Source organism: Palaemon carinicauda, chromosome 20, assembly GCF_036898095.1.
Source record: "Palaemon carinicauda isolate YSFRI2023 chromosome 20, ASM3689809v2, whole genome shotgun sequence".
In the NCBI taxonomy this organism is placed as follows: Eukaryota; Metazoa; Arthropoda; class Malacostraca; order Decapoda; family Palaemonidae; genus Palaemon; species Palaemon carinicauda.
The window spans coordinates 114,248,875-114,269,293 of NC_090744.1; the positions used below are offsets into that span (position 1 = coordinate 114,248,875).

The 20,419-nt window shown below is 41.6% G+C and overlaps 1 protein-coding gene across 1 annotated transcript in view; it reads right to left on the reverse strand.

The window, feature by feature from the left end:
• The window catches only part of LOC137614480 (pre-mRNA-splicing factor 38A-like), a 76,558-nt gene that overhangs the window by 25,003 nt on the left and 31,136 nt on the right, over window positions 1–20,419 (reverse strand). The window contains exons 3-4 of the mRNA XM_068344284.1: window positions 19,518–19,638; window positions 16,369–16,508 (exon numbers count right to left, since the gene is read on the reverse strand). Of these exons, the coding sequence (XP_068200385.1) occupies window positions 16,369–16,508; window positions 19,518–19,638 (261 nt within the window). The remainder of the gene's footprint in view (window positions 1–16,368; window positions 16,509–19,517; window positions 19,639–20,419) is intronic.

Genomic DNA, 20,419 nt, shown 5'->3' on the forward strand with positions numbered 1-20,419 from the left:
TACTTAAACATAAAGGAGAATATGCTCAATGTTAATTAACGAATATTTCATATTTGTTAAAATTTATTTACGTATCTTTGCACATTTATGCCAAATAAAAAAAGTTTTTAAAGCAATTTAAAAGCAATTCATGTTTATTAAAATTAATTTATATATCTTTGCACATTTATGCCAAATAAAAAAGATATTTTTAAAGCAATTAAAAAGCGAACCTTTCTAATTGAGCGCTTAATACTGTTTTCAGTTGGCATTCCTTGAGCTCCAGACGCACTAATATACGAAGATGCATTTTAAATTATATAATGAGTGGAGTCCCCTGTACAGTCACTCATAAGTTGATGGATCCCCGGGTGTTTGAGAGAGATTTCTATTTCACCCCTTTCTGGACGACAGGTGTCTCTGAGCGCGAAAACGGACAACTGTATAGTTGAATATTTGACCGGTCTCGCGCTCTTAGACACCTGTCGTCCAGAAAGGGTGTGGAGTATAAATCTCTCTCAAACACCCAGACATCCATAAACTTATATGAGTGACTGTACCTTTTGCGTCCTCTTTTATTCTTTCCATAAATTTTCGCACTTTTAGTTCAGCTGGATCCCCTAAATGATGATTATTAATATTATTATTACTATCCGAGCTACAACCCTAGTTGGAAAAGCTAGATGCTATAAGCCCAAGGGCCCCAATAGGGAAAAATAGCTCAGTGAGGAAAGGAAATAAATAAATGAAGAGAAGAAATTAACAATAAATCATTCTAAAAAAGGCAACAACGTCAAAACAGATATGTCTTATATAAACTATTAACAACGTCAAAAACAAATATGTCATATATAAACTATAAAAAGACTCTTGTCTGCCTGGTCAGTAAAAAAAGCATTTGCTCCAACTTAAGCGATAGAAAAATCTTTTGCTCTTATAGCACGACATTTGCAGTAATTAGAAAATATATGGTCCTTCCAATGTTATATCTTGTATTTGCTTGTCTTTAACAAATTAATGTCCGTTCACTATTAACATGGGCTTTGCTTTTTCCCTCTTAACGAACTTAGCCATTTTACGGTTTAAGAAATTTCTTCTAAATAGGAAAGCGTCCAAAATAACAGTGAGAATTTTAATGTTTATATTTCAAAAAAAGTTTGTTTACGGTTCATTTTTATTTTCATTTTGTAAATGTATTTTAAGAAAAACGATGCAATTAAGTTGTTTCTCATTTAACTACTCATTCGATTGTTAATGTTTATGTTAAAAGACAGGATTTGTTTGCGGTTCTTTTTTCATAAATTTATTTAAATTATAAATTTATTTTTATTTTATTTTGTAAATGTATTTAAGAAAAACTATGCAATTGAGTTGTTTCTCATTGAACTACTCATTCGATTGTTAATGTTCATTTTCAAAAACAGTATTTGTTTGCGGTTATCTTTTTTCATAAATGTATTTAAATGATAAATTTATTTTTATTTTATTTTGTAAATGTATTTAAGAAAAACGATGCAATTGAGTTTTTTCTCATTTAACTACTCATTCGATTGTTAATGTTTATTTTCAAAAACAGGATTTGTTTTCGGTTATCTTTTTTCATAAATTTATTTAAATGATAAATTTATTTTTATTTTATTTTGTAAATGTATTTAAGAAAAACGATGCAATTGAGTTTTTTTCTCATTCAACTACTCATTCGATTGTTAGTGTTTATTTTCAAAAACAGGATTTGTGTGCGGTTATCTTTTTTCATAAATTTATTTAAATGATAAATTTATTTTTATTTTATTTTGTAAATGTATTTAAGAAAAACTATGCAATTGAGTTGTTTCTTATTGAACTACTCATTCGATTGTTAATGTTTATTTTAAAAAACAGGATTTGTTTGCGGTTCTTTTTTCATAAATATATTTAAATGATAAAAAATCCAATTGAGGTATTTCTCATAAACTACTCATTCGCTTTTAAACTGCAAAAATAATAAATTCTCACTCATACTCAACTAGTCGGTTTAACTCATAGATTCGAATAATAATTTCGAAAAATTGCTTATTCGATTATCTTGTAATTTGGTCAATTGTAAATTCGAACAATTGTGTTCTAATAATTGGTTTTCGAAAAAAAAGTTTTTCGAACAATTGTAAATTCGAACAATTACACATTCGAACAATTTTTTCTAATAATTGGTTTTCGAAAAAAAAAGTTTTTCGAACAATTACACATTCGAACAATTTTTTTCTAATAATTGGTTTTCAAAAAAAAGTTTTTCGAACAATTACACATACGGACAACTGTGTTCTAATAATTGATTTTCGAAAAAAGTTTTTCGAACAATTACACATAAGGACAACTGTTCTAATAATTGGTTTTCGAAAAAAGTTTTTCGAACAATTGAAAATTCGAACAATTGTAAATTCGAACAATTACACAATCGAACAATTTTTTTCTAATAATTGGTTTTCGAAAAAAAAGTTTTTCGAACAATTGTAAATTCGAACAATTACACATTCGAACAATTTTTTTCTAATTGGTTTTCAAAAATAAAAATAAAAAGTTTTTCGAACATTCGTTTTTCGAAAAGTTGTTTTTCGAAAAGTTTTTTTTTCGAAAATTCGTCATTAAATCGTATGTATGATGTAAGTGTTTGTAAATTGTATATATTGATATATGTGTACGCTCTGCATCTCTGCGAAATAAGTTTTTTTTTTTTGTTTTTTTTTTTTTAGTAAAGTTGTTGCTGCATTCATTGCAAGTTTGATTATAAATTTAAAACTTTTTTGGGTAAGAAAATAATTTAAACTTTCGTCATTATTTTCATGTTCTTGACGCATCCCCATCGTATATTTCAAGATGAGAGAGAGAGAGAGAGAGAGAGAGAGAGAGAGAGAGAGAGAGAGAGAGAGAGAGAGAGAGAGAGAGAGAGTTACAAGGATTTTGGATATGTTGAAGACTTAAGTCCATCCGCGGAGACTCCATTTGCTCTTTGGTATAGCTATTCACTATATAAGCATTTAGAGTTCTTATTTGTCTAACTAATTCTTGAACTCTTTTACCGTGTTACTGTTTACTACATCCGCTGGAAGTTTATTCCATGTATTTGCTATTTTGTATGTAAAGAAATTGCCACATTGAGTGTTGTATCTTTTCAATTAGAGAGAGAGAGAGAGAGAGAGATACCAGTTATTAGAGAGAGAGAGAGAGAGAGAGAGAGAGAGAGAGAGAGAGAGAGAGAGAGAGAGAGAGAGAGACCAGTTTCATTTCTCCTTTTTTTTCCTCCGTTGCTTAGCGATTTTTTCCAAATTATAGAATTTATATTTTTCCTCCTGTTTTAGTATTTATCCTTGCTATTTTTTTCCAATTTTAAGGAAACGACTTTTGTTTATAGTTTTTGATCCATGGCCTTTTTATAGAAATTCTATTTATAGCTATATTTTCAGAATGCATATAAATATATTTTCAAAAGGCATACGGATATATCCTCTTATGAACGTATAATCTTTTATACCTATAATATTTATTATGGATACCTAATCTCCATAAATATCTCTTCCCATACAGCTGTTTTATTTTCCAGCTGTTTTATTTTCCAGCTGTTTTATTTTCCAGCTGTTTTACTTTCCAGCTGTTTTACTTTCCAGCTGTTTTATTTTTCAGCTGTTTTATTTTCCAGCTGTTTTATTTTCCAGCTGTTTTATTTTCCAGCTGTTTTATTTTCCAGCTGTTTTACTTTCCAGCTGTTTTATTTTCCAGCTGTTTTATTTTCCAGCTGTTTTATTTTCCAGCTGTTTTTATTTTCCAGCTGTTTTTATTTTCCAGCTGTTTTTACTTTCCAGCTGTTTTTACTTTCCAGCTGTTTTTACTTTCCAGCTGTTTTACTTTCCAGCTGTTTTTATTTTTCAGGTGTTTTTATTTTCCAGCTGTTTTTATTTTCCAGCTGTTTTTATTTTCCAGCTGTTTTTATTTTCCAGCTGTTTTTATTTTCCAGCTGTTTTTATTTTCCAGCTGTTTTTATTTTCCAGCTGTTTTTACTTTCCAGCTGTTTTATTTTTCGGGTGTTTTTATTTTTCAGCCGTTTTATTTTTCAGGTTTTTATTTTTCAGGAGTTTTATTTTCCAGCTGTTTTATTTTCTAAGCATTTGGGAATTTTTTTTCGTGAAAATATAAGAGTTTAGCCTAAGAATTTAACGGTTATAACGTTTTTAACCAGAAAGTTAACATATTAGGTCCTTTCATTGGCCAGATGATAATTCATCTCCACCCAAACTAGAACCACGGAGGGCCAGGCAATGGCTGCTGATGTCTCGTCCGGTAGACCTACAGGCTCCCTTAAACCCTCTATTCATGGTTCTCAAACATGTTGAGGTTACAGACACTACAAGAAACTCTCGAACTTGAGGGAGGGGTTTGAACTCTCATCCAAAAGATTGCTAGGCAGGAAATTTCCAATGGGTTATTAATATTATTATTATTATTATTATTATTATTATTATTATTATTATTTATTATTATTTATTATTATTATTATTGATTTTTTATTTATTATTATTATTATTATTGATTTTTTATTTATTATTATTATTATTATTGATTTTTTATTTATTATTATTATTATTGATTTTTTATTTATTATTATTATTATTATTATTATTATTATTGATTTTTTATTTATTATTATTGTTGTTGTTGCTAAGCTACAACTCTAGTGGGAAAAGCAGGATGCTGTAAGCCCAGGGGCCCCAACAAGGAAAATGGCTCAGTAAGGAAAGGAAATAAGGAAATAATTAGAATATTTTAAGAACGGTAGCATCATTACAAGAGAAAGTCTATTAATACAGAGCAGTTTAATGAAAACTGAGTAATTACAGTAAATAGCACTTAGAAGTTACCATTAGGGTTTACTCATGAATTACAGATTACCCATGGGGTTTACTCTTGGATTACTGGTGAAAAATTTGATAAGGTATTGTTAAAGAAGCTGGACAGCTAAAATGAAAGACCAGGGGTAATGAAAAAAAGGAAGAAAGCATCACAAGCAGTGCTTGGGGGAGTATTGGCGAGCGGTGCTTGGGGGAGTATTGGCGAGCGGTGCTTGGGGGAGTATTGGCGAGCGGTGCTTGGGGGAGTATTGGCGAGCGGTGCTTGGGGGAGTATTGGCGAGCGGTGCTTGGGGGAGTATTGGCGAGCGGTGCTTGGGGGAGTATTGGCGAGCGGTGCTTGGGGGAGTATTGGCGAGCGGTGCTTGGGGGAGTATTGGCGAGCGGTGCTTGGGGGAGTATTGGCGAGCGGTGCTTGGGGGAGTATTGGCGAGCGGTGCTTGGCGGCGCATTGGCGAGCGGTGCTTGGAGGCGCATTGGCGAGCGGTGCTTGGGGGAGTATTGGCGAGCGGTGCTTGGCGGCGCATTGGCGAGCGGTGCTTGGGGGAGTATTGGCGAGCGGTGCTTGGCGGCGCATTGGCGAGCGGTGCTTGGAGGCGCATTGGCGAGCGGTGCTTGGGGGAGTATTGGCGAGCGGTGCTTGGCGGCGCATTGGCGAGCGGTGCTTGGCGGCGCATTGGCGAGCGGTGCTTGGGGGAGTATTGGCGAGCGGTGCTTGGGGTAGTATGGGCGAGCGGTGCTTGGAGGCGCATTGGCGAGCGGTGCTTGGAGGCGCATTGGCGAGCGGTGCTTGGAGGCGCATTGGCGAGCGGTGCTTGGGGGCGCATTGGCGAGCGGTGCTTGGGGGCGCATTGGCGAGCGGTGCTTGGGGGAGTATTGGCGAGCGGTGCTTGGGGGAGTATTGGCGAGCGGTGCTTGGGGTAGTATGGGCGAGCGGTGCTTGGAGGCGCATTGGCGAGCGGTGCTTGGAGGCGCATTGGCGAGCGGTGCTTGGAGGCGCATTGGCGAGCGGTGCTTGGGGGCGCATTGGCGAGCGGTGCTTGGGGGCGCATTGGCGAGCGGTGCTTGGGGGAGTATTGGCGAGCGGTGCTTGGGGGAGTATTGGCGAGCGGTGCTTGGGGGCGCATTGGCGAGCGGTGCTTGGGGGCGCATTGGCGAGCGGTGCTTGGGGGAGTATTGGCGAGCGGTGCTTGGAGGCGCATTGGCGAGCGGTGCTTGGAGGCGCATTGGCGAGCGGTGCTTGGAGGCGCATTGGCGAGCGGTGCTTGGAGGCGCATTGGCGAGCGGTGCTTGGGGGCGCATTGGCGAGCGGTGCTTGGAGGCGCATTGGCGAGCGGTGCTTGGAGGCGCATTGGCGAGCGGTGCTTGGAGGCGCATTGGCGAGCGGTGCTTGGGGGCGCATTGGCGAGCGGTGCTTGGGGGCGCATTGGCGAGCGGTGCTTGGGGGCGCATTGGCGAGCGGTGCTTGGGGGAGTATTGGCGAGCGGTGCTTGGGGGAGAATTGGCGAGCGGTGCTTGGGGGCGCATTGGCGAGCGGTGCTTGGGGGAGTATTGGCGAGCGGTGCTTGGGGGCGCATTGGCGAGCGGTGCTTGGGGGAGTATTGGCGAGCGGTGCTTGGGGGCGCATTGGCGAGCGGTGCTTGGGGGCGCATTGGCGAGCGGTGCTTGGGGGCGCATTGGCGAGCGGTGCTTGGGGGCGCATTGGCGAGCGGTGCTTGGGGGCGCATTGGCGAGCGGTGCTTGGGGGCGCATTGGCGAGCGGTGCTTGGGGGCGCATTGGCGAGCGGTGCTTGGGGGAGCATTGGCGAGCGGTGCTTGGGGGCGCATTGGCGAGCGGTGCTTGGAGGCGCATTGGCGAGCGGTGCTTGGAGGCGCATTGGCGAGCGGTGCTTGGAGGCGCATTGGCGAGCGGTGCTTGGAGGCGCATTGGCGAGCGGTGCTTGGAGGCGCATTGGCGAGCGGTGCTTGGAGGCGCATTGGCGAGCGGTGCTTGGAGGCGCATTGGCGAGCGGTGCTTGGAGGCGCATTGGCGAGCGGTGCTTGGGGGCGCATTGGCGAGCGGTGCTTGGGGGAGCATTGGCGAGCGGTGCTTGGGGGAGCATTGGCGAGCGGTGCTTGGGGGCGCATTGGCGAGCGGTGCTTGGGGGAGCATTGGCGAGCGGTGCTTGGGGGCGCATTGGCGAGCGGTGCTTGGGGGCGCATTGGCGAGCGGTGCTTGGAGGCGCATTGGCGAGCGGTGCTTGGAGGCGCATTGGCGAGCGGTGCTTGGAGGCGCATTGGCGAGCGGTGCTTGGGGCAGCATTGGCGAGCGGTGCTTGGGGCAGCATTGGCGAGCGGTGCTTCGGGCAGCATTGGCGAGCGGTGCTTGGGGAGTATTGGCGAGCGGTGCTTGGAGGAGTATGCAAGGAACTGTATAATCGCTAACAGTTTGTCGTGTAAAGCAAACTATAGGCAGTAACCTCCGTAGTAAAATGCATGAAGTTAAGTTCACTTGCATCCCTTTTTCTGATCGGAGAGAGAGAGAGAGAGAGAGAGAGAGAGAGAGAGAGAGAGAGAGAGAGAGATTGGTAGACGGACAATCTTTCCCTTTTCAGAATTTAATAATAAACTAGTCAAGAGTTTCTCTTGCCAATAGAAAATCTCCGCTGGTAATGGCTTGTCCCTCTCAACCAGGTCTCAAAAAGCTCACTTATTTTTAGATTCTCCAGAAAGTTGAAAAAATGAAGCTATTGTGTTGAGTGCCCATTTAACCTTGGCTACTTTTCTGTCCCGCTGGATGAGAGAATTACTTTAAAGCTTCGAAATAGGGCAATCGGAATTGAGGACTAGAAAAAAAATGGGTTGATTGACTCGTAGGTATAAATGAAGTTTGAACAGTTGGATACGAAGCCAGGTGTATTAACACAGACAGACAGAGAGAAATCCTGGTGTTTTTAAAAACAGACAGATAGAGCAATGTCCAAACAGACACAGACAGAGCCCAATCCAGACAGACTTTCAAACCGGCAGACATTAAGAGTGTATTATCCAAACAGAAGACTCTATGTTCAAACAGAAGACGCGGACAGGGCAATGTCCTGACAGAAGACGCGGACAGGGCAATGTCCTGACGGAAGACGCGGACAGGGCAATGTCCTGACGGAAGACGCGGACAGGGCAATGTCCTGACGGAAGACGCGGACAGGGCAATGTCCTGACGGAAGACGCGGACAGAGCAATGTCCAGACGAAAGACGCGGACAGAGCAATGTCCAGACGAAAGACGCGGACAGAGCGAATGTCCAGACGGAAGACGCGGACAGAGCGAATGTCCAGGCGGAAGACGCGGACAGAGCGAATGTCCAGGCGGAAGACGCGGACAGAGCGAATGTCCAGGCGGAAGACGCGGACAGAGCGAATGTCCAGGCGGAAGACGCGGACAGAGCGAATGTCCAGGCGGAAGACGCGGACAGAGCGAATGTCCAGGCGGAGGACGCGGACAGAGCGAATGTCCAGGCGGAAGACGCGGACAGAGCGAATGTCCAGGCGGAGGACGCGGACAGAGCGAATGTCCAGGCGGAAGACGCGGACAGAGCGAATGTCCAGGCGGAGGACGCGGACAGAGCGAATGTCCAGGCGGAAGACGCGGACAGAGCGAATGTCCAGGCGGAGGACGCGGACAGAGCGAATGTCCAGGCGGAGGACGCGGACAGAGCGAATGTCCAGGCGGAGGACGCGGACAGAGGAATGTCCAGGCGGAGGACGCGGACAGAGGAATGTCCAGGCGGAGGACGCGGACAGAGGAATGACCAAACGTTAGACACTCTCAACCCGAGGAATTTTCTGTAAAGACAAATATCAAGTATTGGAGTAATATTGCTTCAGGGGACCAAGAGAATAAGGAAAAGATGTTTGCGAGGCATATTATTTCCTGGGAAATGTTTTGGATGAAATATTTGAAGTAAGAAATATAATTACGTATACTGTAATATTATAAGGAAAGGTTGAGGGTTAATGGAAAGGGGGGAGGGTTAGGGGAGGACAAGGTGAGAAAGAGAGGTGAGGGAGTTGAGAGGGAGCGTTTCCTATGAGCATCGGTAAGAGCATTTTCATTCAGCTCTGTTTCTGTAACTACTTTAAAAAATACTAATCATCATCAATATCTCCTCCTACGTCTATTGACGAAAAGGGCTTCAATATCTCGTCAAATTCTAACGGACTTATTTATTCCTAAATCTTTAATTACCTCCGCTAGCGAAGTTGGAAGGAAGTTATGTTTTCACCCCTGTTTGTGTGTGTTTGTTTGTGAACAGCTTTCTGGCCACAATTTTAATCATAGAGTAATGAAACTTGCAGGGATTAACCTTTATAAAGAACTGGAAAGTAATAGATTTTGTAAGGCCAAGGTCTTGGAAGGTCAAGGTCACGGTCAAGCAAAATTACCAATTCACGTAGTCAGCCATAAGTTTAGACATCGTTGTCAGGGGGACTTCAAACTTGGTTCATATTTAAGTGTATGAAAATCCACGCCAAATGATAAATGTTAAGGTCAAAGTCAGGGTCGAGCAAAAGGTCGAATAAATAAGCTGTTGTGGTGGAGGTCTGTACTCTACAGAGTACCCCTAGTCATTAATGTTCCCACATATAGGTGGGTGAGGGTCCTCCCCCCCCCCTCCCAAGTAATAGGTTACCCCTAGTTGCACTTAAACACTGAATGCCATCACAGGCCCCAGGCCTCAGTGCTGGGTTGTACAGTATAACTCAAATTCATAAATCCAGTCACACATTTCAGCATCTTGGCATTTTTAATTTTATTGAATGATTCATCTACGTGAACCACATCAATACTAACTCCATCCTCTGTTCTCACAAAGATATAAAACTCGTGGAAGAGTTAATCTGAAGTTTGCAACGTTTTTACCAATGTTTTGCACATCAACGACGTTTTTACCAATGTTTTGCACATCAACAACGTTTTTACCAATGTTTAGCACATCAACAACGTTTTTACCAATGTTTTGCACATCAACAACGTTTTTACCAATGTTTTGCACATCAACAACGTTTTAACCAATGTTTAGCACATCAACAACGTTTTAACCAATGTTTAGCACATCAACAACGTTTTTACCAATGTTTAGCACATCAACAACGTTTTTACCAATGTTTAGCACATCAACAACGTTTTTACCAATGTTTAGCACATCAACAACGTTTTTACCAATGTTTAGCACATCAACAACGTTTTTACCAATGTTTAGCACATCAACAACGTTTTTACCAATGTTTTGCACATCAACAACGTATTATTTCAACGATATCACATTGAAGATTACAGTACACAAGCTTATAGAATCATGCCTCCGTATAGGATCTGAGAAGGTTTGCATTATGTCTGAACCTTATTCATACTCAAATTAATCTTTTTTTTTTTTTTTTTTTTTTTTTTTTTTTTTTTTTTTGCATAACTTTCAACCACCCAGTAACTATACTTAAGGCAAGACATCCGACCCTCTTACTGTTAGCGATGCCAGTGCACTTCACGCGTGCACACTAGATATTATTGAAGACCGCACTTGCATTTTTAGATTTCGGTTCTTGTTCCCACTGCCATCCCTACATTAAGGGGTCGGTTACCTAATGCGCCTTCTCCAATGCCTTTGACCTTTCAATCAACCCTTCCTCTCCATATCATCCTTCATCTTATCTCGCCTTCTAATTCTCTGCCTTCCTCTCGATCTTATCCCCCTACTCTCCAATGCCTTCTATCAAAGGCATCCTATTTCACCAAACCTCTTCTCTCCATATCATCCTTCACCTTATCTCGCCATCTAATTCTCAGCCTCCCTTTTGATCTTCTCCTCCTAACAGGTTCCTTCCAAGCCCTCCTAACTCTCTCCCCATCATTTCTACTATACTTCAAATCCAGATTTATTTCTTCCATCTTGCTGTCTAAAATACTACATTGTTACTCAGTAGTGCAACTGCAGGGTTTTCCACCAGAATTGGCATATTTGTGCTGAATGGGACCTCTAGCCTTGAGGCATGTGCTCCTAGTTAGGAAATCTATCTAAAGTGCCTCAAGATATGTATTTCCAGCACAGGCTATTATTATTATTATTATTATTATTATTATTATTATTATTATTGTTGTTGTTGTTGTTGTTGTTGTTATTGTTATTACTTGCTAAGCTACAATATTGTTGGTAAAGCAGGATGCTATAAGCCCAGGGCCCCCAACAGGAAAAATAGCCCAGTGAGGAAATGAAACAAGGAAAAATAATATATTTTAAGAATAATGACATTTAAATAAATATTTCCTATATAAACTATGAAAACTTTTAACAAAGAGGAAGAGAAACGAGATAGAATAGTGTGCCCGAGTGTACCCTCAAGCAAGAGAACTCTAACCAAAGACAGTGAAAGACCATGGTACAGAGGCTATGGCACTACCCAAGACTAGAGAACAATGGTTTGATTTTTGAGTGTCCTCCTAGAAGAGCTGCTTACCATGGCTAAAGAGTCCCTTCTACCTATCAAGAGGAAAGTAGCCATTGGACTATTACAGTGCAGTAGTTAACCCCTTGGGTGAAGAAGAATTGTTCAGTAATCTCAGTGTTGTCAGGTGAATGAGGACAGAGGAGAATCTGTAAATAATAGGCCAGACTATTCAGTGTATGTGTAGGCAAAGGGAAAGTGAGCCGTAACTAGAGAGAAGGATCCAATGCAGTACTGTCTAGATGTTTACGTCTCGGCCTTGCCTACACCAATAGCACTTCCCAGAACACCATCTCTTTGAACTGTTTTGCTCACACGGTACTCGTATGTAATTAGACCTTGGGAATGCGTATAATAACCCATAGATTACAGAGAACCCTACAAAATAAGGGCACTCCGGAGAACCTATGTTTGTTTACCTTGGCTCCCTTCTTATTTTCTGAAGATAATTGAAGTGTCAATTAGGCTCAATTTCTCTTGGTTTCTGACCACTGACTGGTTCGTTAGCTGTGGTTTAGATAGTTCAGGCAAGTTATCCTTTGTAATTAGGCCAATTTGTTTGGTTAGATCAGTATTGCTTAGATGTTCGGAGACTATTTTTCTTAGGATTTTGTCCTGTAACTATAAGTTATAGATTTTAAGACAGTTCCTAAAACATTTTATTTCAATCGTTCAATACTTCTCTTTTAGTTTATTTCCTGATTTTGTTTCCTCGCCGAGCTAATTTTCCCCGTTGGAGCCCTTGGGATTATAGCATCCTGCTTTTCCAACTAGGATTGTAGCTTAGCTATCATTATTATCACAATCTAGGCTATAATCCTAGTTGGAAGAGCAAGAAGCTTCGAGTCCAAGGGCTCCAACAGGGAAAACTAGTGAGGAAAGGAAACAAGGAAGTAAATTAATTTCGAAAATAATAAACAATCAAAGTAAAATATTTCAAGAACAGTAACAACATTAAATTAGATCCTTCACATATAAGACGATTGGTTGAGAATTTTAATTGGGGCGTAGAGGAAATGCTGCTGCTGTTATAGTTGTTTTTATTATTGTTGTTGTCCTTTTTCTAAGAATGCTTGTTGGGGTGGAGAAGGAGTGATATTACACCCAAAGTATCTTAATATTTTTGAAGTAATGTATTGGATAGAGGTTTTTGTATGATTTATTGCTTCCAGATTGAGTGATAGCAACATATGTTTTGATTTTGGTTATTTATTTGTGGGAGATGTGGAAAATTTCTTTGCCTTTTGCTATTGAGAGAGAGAGAGGGAGGGATAGAGAGAGAGAGGGAGGGATAGAGAGAGAGAGGGAGGGATAGAGAGAGAGAGGGAGGGATAGAGAGAGAGAGGGAGGGATAGAGAGAGAGAGGGAGGGATAGAGAGAGAGAGGGAGGAGAGAGAGAGAGAGAGAGAGAGAGAGAGAGAGAGAGAGAGAGAGAGAAAGAGAGAGGGGGGGGGAGAGAGACACACACACATTGTTAACTAGGATTAAATCAACACACATATACACACACATTTGTTAAGCAAACGGTAATCCCTTTTAAATCTGACATTTCGAAAACTTCAAAATCAACATCATTTAAGTCTGTCCTTACAGTTCCCTCTTCTCTTCGCCACCCCCCCCCCCCAAAAAAAAAAAAAATGTCGCTTAAAAATATACCCGTTTTCCCATAAAAGATACTTCCTCAAATCATCCCTGTAGCCTACCTTTATCCGAAGACCTCATTATCTTTAATTATCAACAAGCTCATTAAATCTCTTGACTACGGTGGGTGTTATGGTCACCCATTTTCAGGATATTTTTACGACAAAGACCCTGAAAGAGTTTTTTTTTTTTTTTTTTTTATCTTGGATGTTAAATCTGTGTAGTTTTTTATGATTTCAATACATTCATTATACTTTATGGTGTTGCATTAATGTCATTTAGTATTATTGTTAAGGTAAATACACAGTATTGTATTAATGTCTGACGTACATGCATGCTTAAAAAACTATCGATATCTATTCGAAAAAATCTTGACCAAATCACGAAATAAGAGTATTTGGAAATTGTCTTAGCAAAAAGAAGACAACTCTCTCTCTCTCTCTCTCTCTCTCTCTCTCTCTCTCTCTCTCTCTCTCTCTCTCTCTCTCTCTCTCTCACACACACACTTACACTTACACTTACACTTACACTTACACTTACACTTTATAACTACAAATCAAAATAAATGCCCCATATACGTAAGTTTCAAAATCTTTATTCTCAATGATTTATTAGTTTTAACCCCTAAGCGCCAAAATGCATTTTGATCATTCACGTCTAAAAACTAACCCTTGACCAAGATCAAATTAAGTGATAAACAAAATTCATGAACGTTAATAATGTTTCTGTCTTCAAGTACATATCTTAAAGTTCTTTAACTTCAGATTCAATCCCCAAGATATTTGTTAAAAGAAAATTTTATTGAAAGACGACTCTAGCAAGTCCATTAACCCGTACGTGACTTCAATCTTCCTGATAGGATTGAACCAGGTTATCAGTGATTATTTTGGTACATTTAAACCTGTCAAGAGTAATTAGTGAGGCTTTGATAGACAGCAATTTATTCTGATGTTGTTGTGGTGATATATCTATCATTTTCTTCTGAAATTCTGAATGGATTAAGTTTTAACACAAAACTTACTTTTTTATTAATTTTCTCGTGAAAGGAAGAATATTTAGTTTCTCCTTTTTATAAAAGTTTTTTTTTTTTTTTTTTACAAATTCTAATGGTTCTGAATAGATTAAATGTTTTGACCCGAAATTATATTTTTTCATTAATTTTTGGGTTAAAGGGAAAAAAATATTTATCCCGTCTCTATTTTATTTGCTGTTTCTTCTCCAAGTTTTATTAATTAATCGTAGGTACTTTTCTTTTTCACAAGATCATTGCTTCTAATGTATGTGGTTTTATTTATGCAATAGCGTCCCTGAATATAAAGTAGCTAGACATACGTGCGTGTGAGTTTCTTCATGAATTTTTACCTCCGCCAACGAAGTTGGAAGGAGGTTGGGTTTTAACCCCTGTTTGTGTGAGTGGGTTTGTGAACAGCTTCCTGGACACAATTTTAATCATAGAGTAATGAAACTTGCAGGGATTAACTTATGTAAAAAGCTGGAAATGGTTAAATTTTGGAAGGTAAAGGTCAAAGGTCAAGGTCACGGTCGAGCAAAAGGCCGAGAAATAAGCAGCCGTATATGCGCTGAATGGCCTTGCGGCTCCGGCGTTTGGCTTCGGGCCATAAATTTCATAAATCAATCGATCAATAAGCTGCCGCAGCGGAGGTCTGCACTCTACTGAGTGCCCCTCTAGTTCTCTTGTGTATTTCAAAGATGTTATTTAATTGAACTAGATGCTTTGCAACTCTGTTGTTTACATTCAAATGTAAAGTGCAATTGAAGAGTGTCTATACAAAGCTGTTAAAATAAAAAAACTAATCTTCTTTCTGATTATGTAAACTGAAATAGATTAAGTTAGGGGAGATGGATAGGATGAGCTATATTGCTTAATCTTATTTAGACCTTTGATTTTTCGAATATCTTTTGAATCTTAATTTATTAAAGATTACAGGTTTCATTCATCTTTATGTATAGTAAATTGGATTGGTAGATTGAGTTGTTCCTTGTTTCATACGAAGGCGAGATATGGATATCTTTCTTTCCCATGACTTTGTAATATTATTTTGTGTAATGAAAGACATTGAGGACGACGACTTAGACAAATTCAATTTTGACAATGAAGACTTCGACGACAACGATTTCAACGAATTATAGGGTAACAGCATCTATGACGAAGACTTCGACTTCGACGATGTCGACACCTAAACAATTACGACTTTGACAACAACGACGACGATGGCTTCGACAACGATGACTTCGACGACAATAGCTTGGAGGGCGACAACTTCTACGACAACGATGACTATGAAGACTTCGACGATGACGACACCTAAAACGATCGCGACTTCGACGGCTTTGACTTCGACGGCTTTGACTTCGACGGCTTTGACTTCGACGGCTTTGACTTCGACGGCTTTGACTTCGACGGCTTTGACTTCGACGGCTTTGACTTCGACGAATTCAGTCTTGGGAAAATAAGAATTACAGGCGTATGCTCATACCAACACAAACGCGCACGTGCTTGCAACATAAATACAGTGTTTCGTGAAATACTAGTTCCTCCAAAAGCTTCGGGTGCGATGATGACCACTGCGACGAAGGCGATGGAGGCTTCGAAGGCGATGAGGGCGACGACTGATTCGAAGGCAACAACGGCTTTGAGGGCGGCGGCGACGGCGAAGGTGACGGCTTCTAGGGCGGCGGCGACGGCGACGGCTTCTAGGGCAGCGGCAACGGCGACGGCGACGGCTTCTAGGGCAGCGGCAACGGCGACGGCTTCGAGGGCGGCGGCTTTGAGGGCGACAGAGACGGCTTCGAGGGCGACAGAGACGGCTTCGAGGGCGGCGGCTTCGAGGGCGACAGAGACGGCTTCGAGGGCGGCGGCTTTGAGGGCGACAGAGACGGCTTCGAGGACGGCGGCTTCGAGGGCGACAGAGACGGCTTCGAGGGCGGCGGCTTCGAGGGCGACAGACGGCTTCGAGGGCGGCGACAACGGCGATGGCTTCTAGGGCGACAGAGACGGCTTCGAGAGTGGCAGCAATGGCGACGGCTTCGAGAGTGGCAGCAATGGCGACGGCTTCGAGAGTGGCAGCAATGGCGACGGCTTCGAGAGTGGCAGCAATGGCGACGGCTTCGAGAGTGGCAGCAATGGCGACGGCTTCGAGAGTGGCAGCAATGGCGACGGCTTCGAGAGTGGCAGCAATGGCGACGGCTTCGAGAGTGGCAGCAATGGCGACGGCTTCGAGAGCGGCGGCGACGGCTTCGAGGGCGGCGGCGACGGCTTCGAGGGCGGCTTCGAGGGCGGCGGCGACGGCTTCGAGGGCGGCGGCGACGGCTTCGAGGGCGGCGGCGAGGGCTTCGAGGGCGGCGGCGAGGGCTTCGAGGGCGGCGGCGAGGGCTTCGAGGGCGGCGGCGAGGGCTTCGAGGGCGGCGGCGAGGGCTTCGAGGGCGGCGGCGAGGGCTTCGAGGGCGGCGGCGAGGGCTTCGAGGGCGGCGGCGAGGGCTTCGAGGGCGGCGGCGACGGCTTCGAGGACGGCGGCTTCGAGGGCGACAGAGACGGCTTCGAGAGTGGCAGCAATGGCAATGGCTTCGAGGGCGGCGACGACGGCTTCGAGGGCGGGCGGCGACGGCTTCGAGGGCGGCGGCGACGGCTTCGAGGGCGGCGGGCGACGGCTTCGAGGGCGGCGGCGACGGCTTCGAGGGCGGCGGCGACGGCTTCGAGGGCGACGGCTTCGAGGGCGGCGGCGACGGCTTCGAGGGCGGCGGCGACGGCTTCGAGGGCGGCGGCGACGGAAACAATTAGATCTTTTACAACAATTTGTAATTTTAAATTACCAATGTATTATCATAATTGTTTTTGTATTAAAGATTGTTCAAAATACAGAAGTTACGCAATATCCTCGTTAAACTTGTTTGTTTTGGAATCTCTCTCTCTCTCTCTCTCTCTCTTACCATTTTCGGTGGCTTATTGGAAACTTTCCTATCTGGCAATCGCCGGACAGGGGTTAAAGACCCACTCAAGCTCGATAGATTCTTGTAGTGTCTGCAACCTCACCATCCTTGCGAGCTAAAGATGGGGCTTTGGGGAACTTATACAGTATGTCTATCTGCAGCCATTGTCTGGCTCTCCCGGGTCCTAGCATGTGTGTGGAGAGAGGGGATATAGGTCTACCTGCCAAGGCATCAGCAGCCCTTGCCTTTCTCTCCCTGGTCCTAGCTTGTGTGGAGAATGGGGCTATAGGTCCACCTGTTAAGTTTTCATCAGCCATTGTCTGGCTCTCCCTGGTCCTATCTTATTTGGAGAATGATGCTATAGGTCTACCTGCTAAGTCTTCAGCAGCCATTGCCTGGCTCTTACTGGTCTTAACTTGAGTGGAGAGCAGGGTTTGTGCGCTGAATATATTCATGTATGGTCAATCTCTAGGACATAGTTAGCCTACTGTACCTTGCCTCTGCCATTCATGAGCGGTCTTTAAACCTTTAAACAATGAAACGAAGAAATGTTTTGACTCTTCTATTTGGACAACTTCTTCCTTTTCTGATATTTTTCTTTGAGGTGAGAATAGAAAGGTCCTGATATTGTTTCCCGAAAAGTTCCCCGGGATGGACGACGGCGGACTTTTGAGAGCTCTCCTCTCCATTGTTTTCTTATCTCTAGCGGCAGAATTTTCGCGCAGGAGCGTCGCTTTCGACTGGCGTTTGTTTTCGCTGTCCTTGCAATAATATTTGCAATACTCGCCGGCTTGTTTGAAAGGCTTTTGGCGCTGTCCAATTCTTCAGAATCAGTTTAGGCTAATTTTGATTGGCGATGACAGAAGGTAAAGTTGATATTTTCTTTTTGAATTCCTTATCTTTGTCCAAAAAAAAATTATGAAAGTTTTTATTAAATTCTTAGTTACATTTTTTAAATTAGACATTCTGGTCCTTTTAATTTTACCTTTGTCAAAAAATGATTTCATGATGAAAATATTATTATAATTCCTGGTTAGGTTTTTAAAATTCTTAAAAAAGTGGTTCTGTATACTTTAATCTCTCGTATAACTATAAACAAGAGGGACAAAATATTTAAGTTTATATAACATCCTGTGATTCAAATTGTTACAAACTTATTGTTCATCAACTGGAAATGTCCAATGAACTTCGATCGAATTGTGTAGTCTTGCCAGTGTCAGCCATCCAGAACCTCATTCGGACGTCCATACGAGAAACCATAGTTATAGGAAACCATTGCTTTAATCGAGGGGGACCCGGGAAAGTTGAGTGAATGGAAAGGAAATACAAAATTAATTCGATATAGATTTCTAGGTTGATTGACGGTTTGGTTCTGTCAGTTGTCCTTAATCGAATATTATTATTATTATTATTATTTGGTATTGTTATTGTTGTCGTTGTCCAAGCTACAACCCTAGTTGGAAAAGCAGGATGCTATAAGCCCAAAGGCTCCAACAGGGAAAAAATAGCCCAGTGAGGAAAGGAAATAAGGAAATGAATAAACTAAGAAAATTGATAAAGAATTAAGATAAAAAAATTTAAAGAACAGTAATAATATTGAAATAAATTTTCATATATAAACTATGACAAGAGACTTAAAATCAGCCTGTTCAGTATAACATAAAAATAGAGTAAATCAGAGGGAATTTAGGAATGGGTCGGAGGGCCAATTCTGTATGTTGCTCGTTTGATATATTTTGTTCTTTATGTTTAATCATGTGCTGCCATAATTATCCCTTCAGTTTCCTTCTCAAATTTTCCTCTTCTGGACAATGCCAAGTTTCCTTACTGACCAATTCTTCAGTTTGTTTCGGGAATTGTCCGTGCAATTTTTTTCCAATCTTCTAGTCCTTTTTTTTTAGGGTTGTTAGATATATAAAGAAAGAGGAAACTGTAACGAATAGACCAGACTTTTTTTAGGGGTATGCGCATGGAAAGAAAAAATGAGCCGTAACCAGACAGGGATCCACTGTAGTATGTGATTTAAAAAAAAAGGACCCAATAACTTTATTGGTGGTATCTCGATGGGTGAATGTTGCCTTGAGTTTTGTAGTGATTTATCTCTCTCTCTCTCTCTCTCTCTCTCTCTCTCTCTCTCTCTCTCTCTCTCTCTCTTGGGAGAGTTCTTAATTAATAGATGCGTGTCAATGTAGGGACAATATTCTCAGGGTGACACTTCCCCCAAATTCCGCTTATGCCCTGTTCGATTGCACTAGGAGTTCTCCCTTGGCGTGGAAGGTACAAAAGCTACTATGTGGAGAGAGAGAGAGAGAGAGAGAGAGAGAGGAGAGAGAGAGAGAGAGAGAGAGAGAGATAGAGATAGAGAGAGAGCTCAATGTACTTGGGCAATTTTTGTGAATACTTTGATTGACTGCAACAAATTCTGTCCTCAGCTTTCTCTTTACTTTCACCTCGTACAAACAAAGAGAGAGAGAGAGAGAGAGAGAGAGAGAGAGAGAGAGAGAGAGAGAGAGAGAGAGAGAGAGAGAGAGAGAGCAAGCAAGCAATTTAATATTCTTATGAATACTCAGTATAAAGTATTCTCTCCTCAACTTACTCTGTACTTTCACCACGAAAATCCGCTGTTTGATTAATCCTGTTTTCCCCCAAACGATGTTTCAAGGGTGATCTTTCTCTTCCAATCTTTTCGTCGGCTTCATTAGCTCCTTCATTGTCACCTCGGAATAATTAGAGCTCTGTCTCATTAAGGCTTTACCAAGATGGGTGTTTTGGTTCCCTGTTTTACATCTGAAGAAACCGAAGATTTTCTTAGACATTTTTTTTTTTTTTTTTTTTTAACTTTAGTTTCGGGATTATTACAGATTATTGCTGTAAATTATTCTTATTTTTTTTTATCTTTTTTATCGTCTATTATCGTATATATATATTTTTATTCATTTTGATGGTTACAGATTTCCAATTTACTTTTTTTATTTATTTTGTTGGTTACAGATTTCCAATATATTTATTTTTTTTATTTATTTTGATGGTTACAGATTTCCAATTTATTTTTTTTTTCATTAATTTGGTGGTTACAGATTTCCAATTTATTCGCGGACGTCTTTATTTTAAACTTTAATTTCTCTCTCTCTCTCTCTCTCTCTCTCTCTCTCTCTCTCTCTCTCTCTCTCTCTCTCTCTCTCTCTCTCTCTCTCTCCCTCTTTTCTCTCTTCTCTTTTTTTCTGTCTTTTCTCTCTTTTTTCTCTTTTCTCTTCTCTCTCTCTCTCTCTCTCTCTCTCTCTCTCTCTCTCTCTCTCTCTCTCTCTCTCTCTCTCTCTATTTGCTGCAGGACTATTATTAATTCCCAACATTAGATGGTCCATCAGGTGGAATCCCACAAAACATTTTTGTGATGCAGATTACATTCGACCAAAAGACCCCAGTTGTGTCAACCTTCGAGTTTAATGAAGTATGTTTTCTAGTTCTGTTTTCTAGTTCTATTTTCTAGTTGGATTCAGA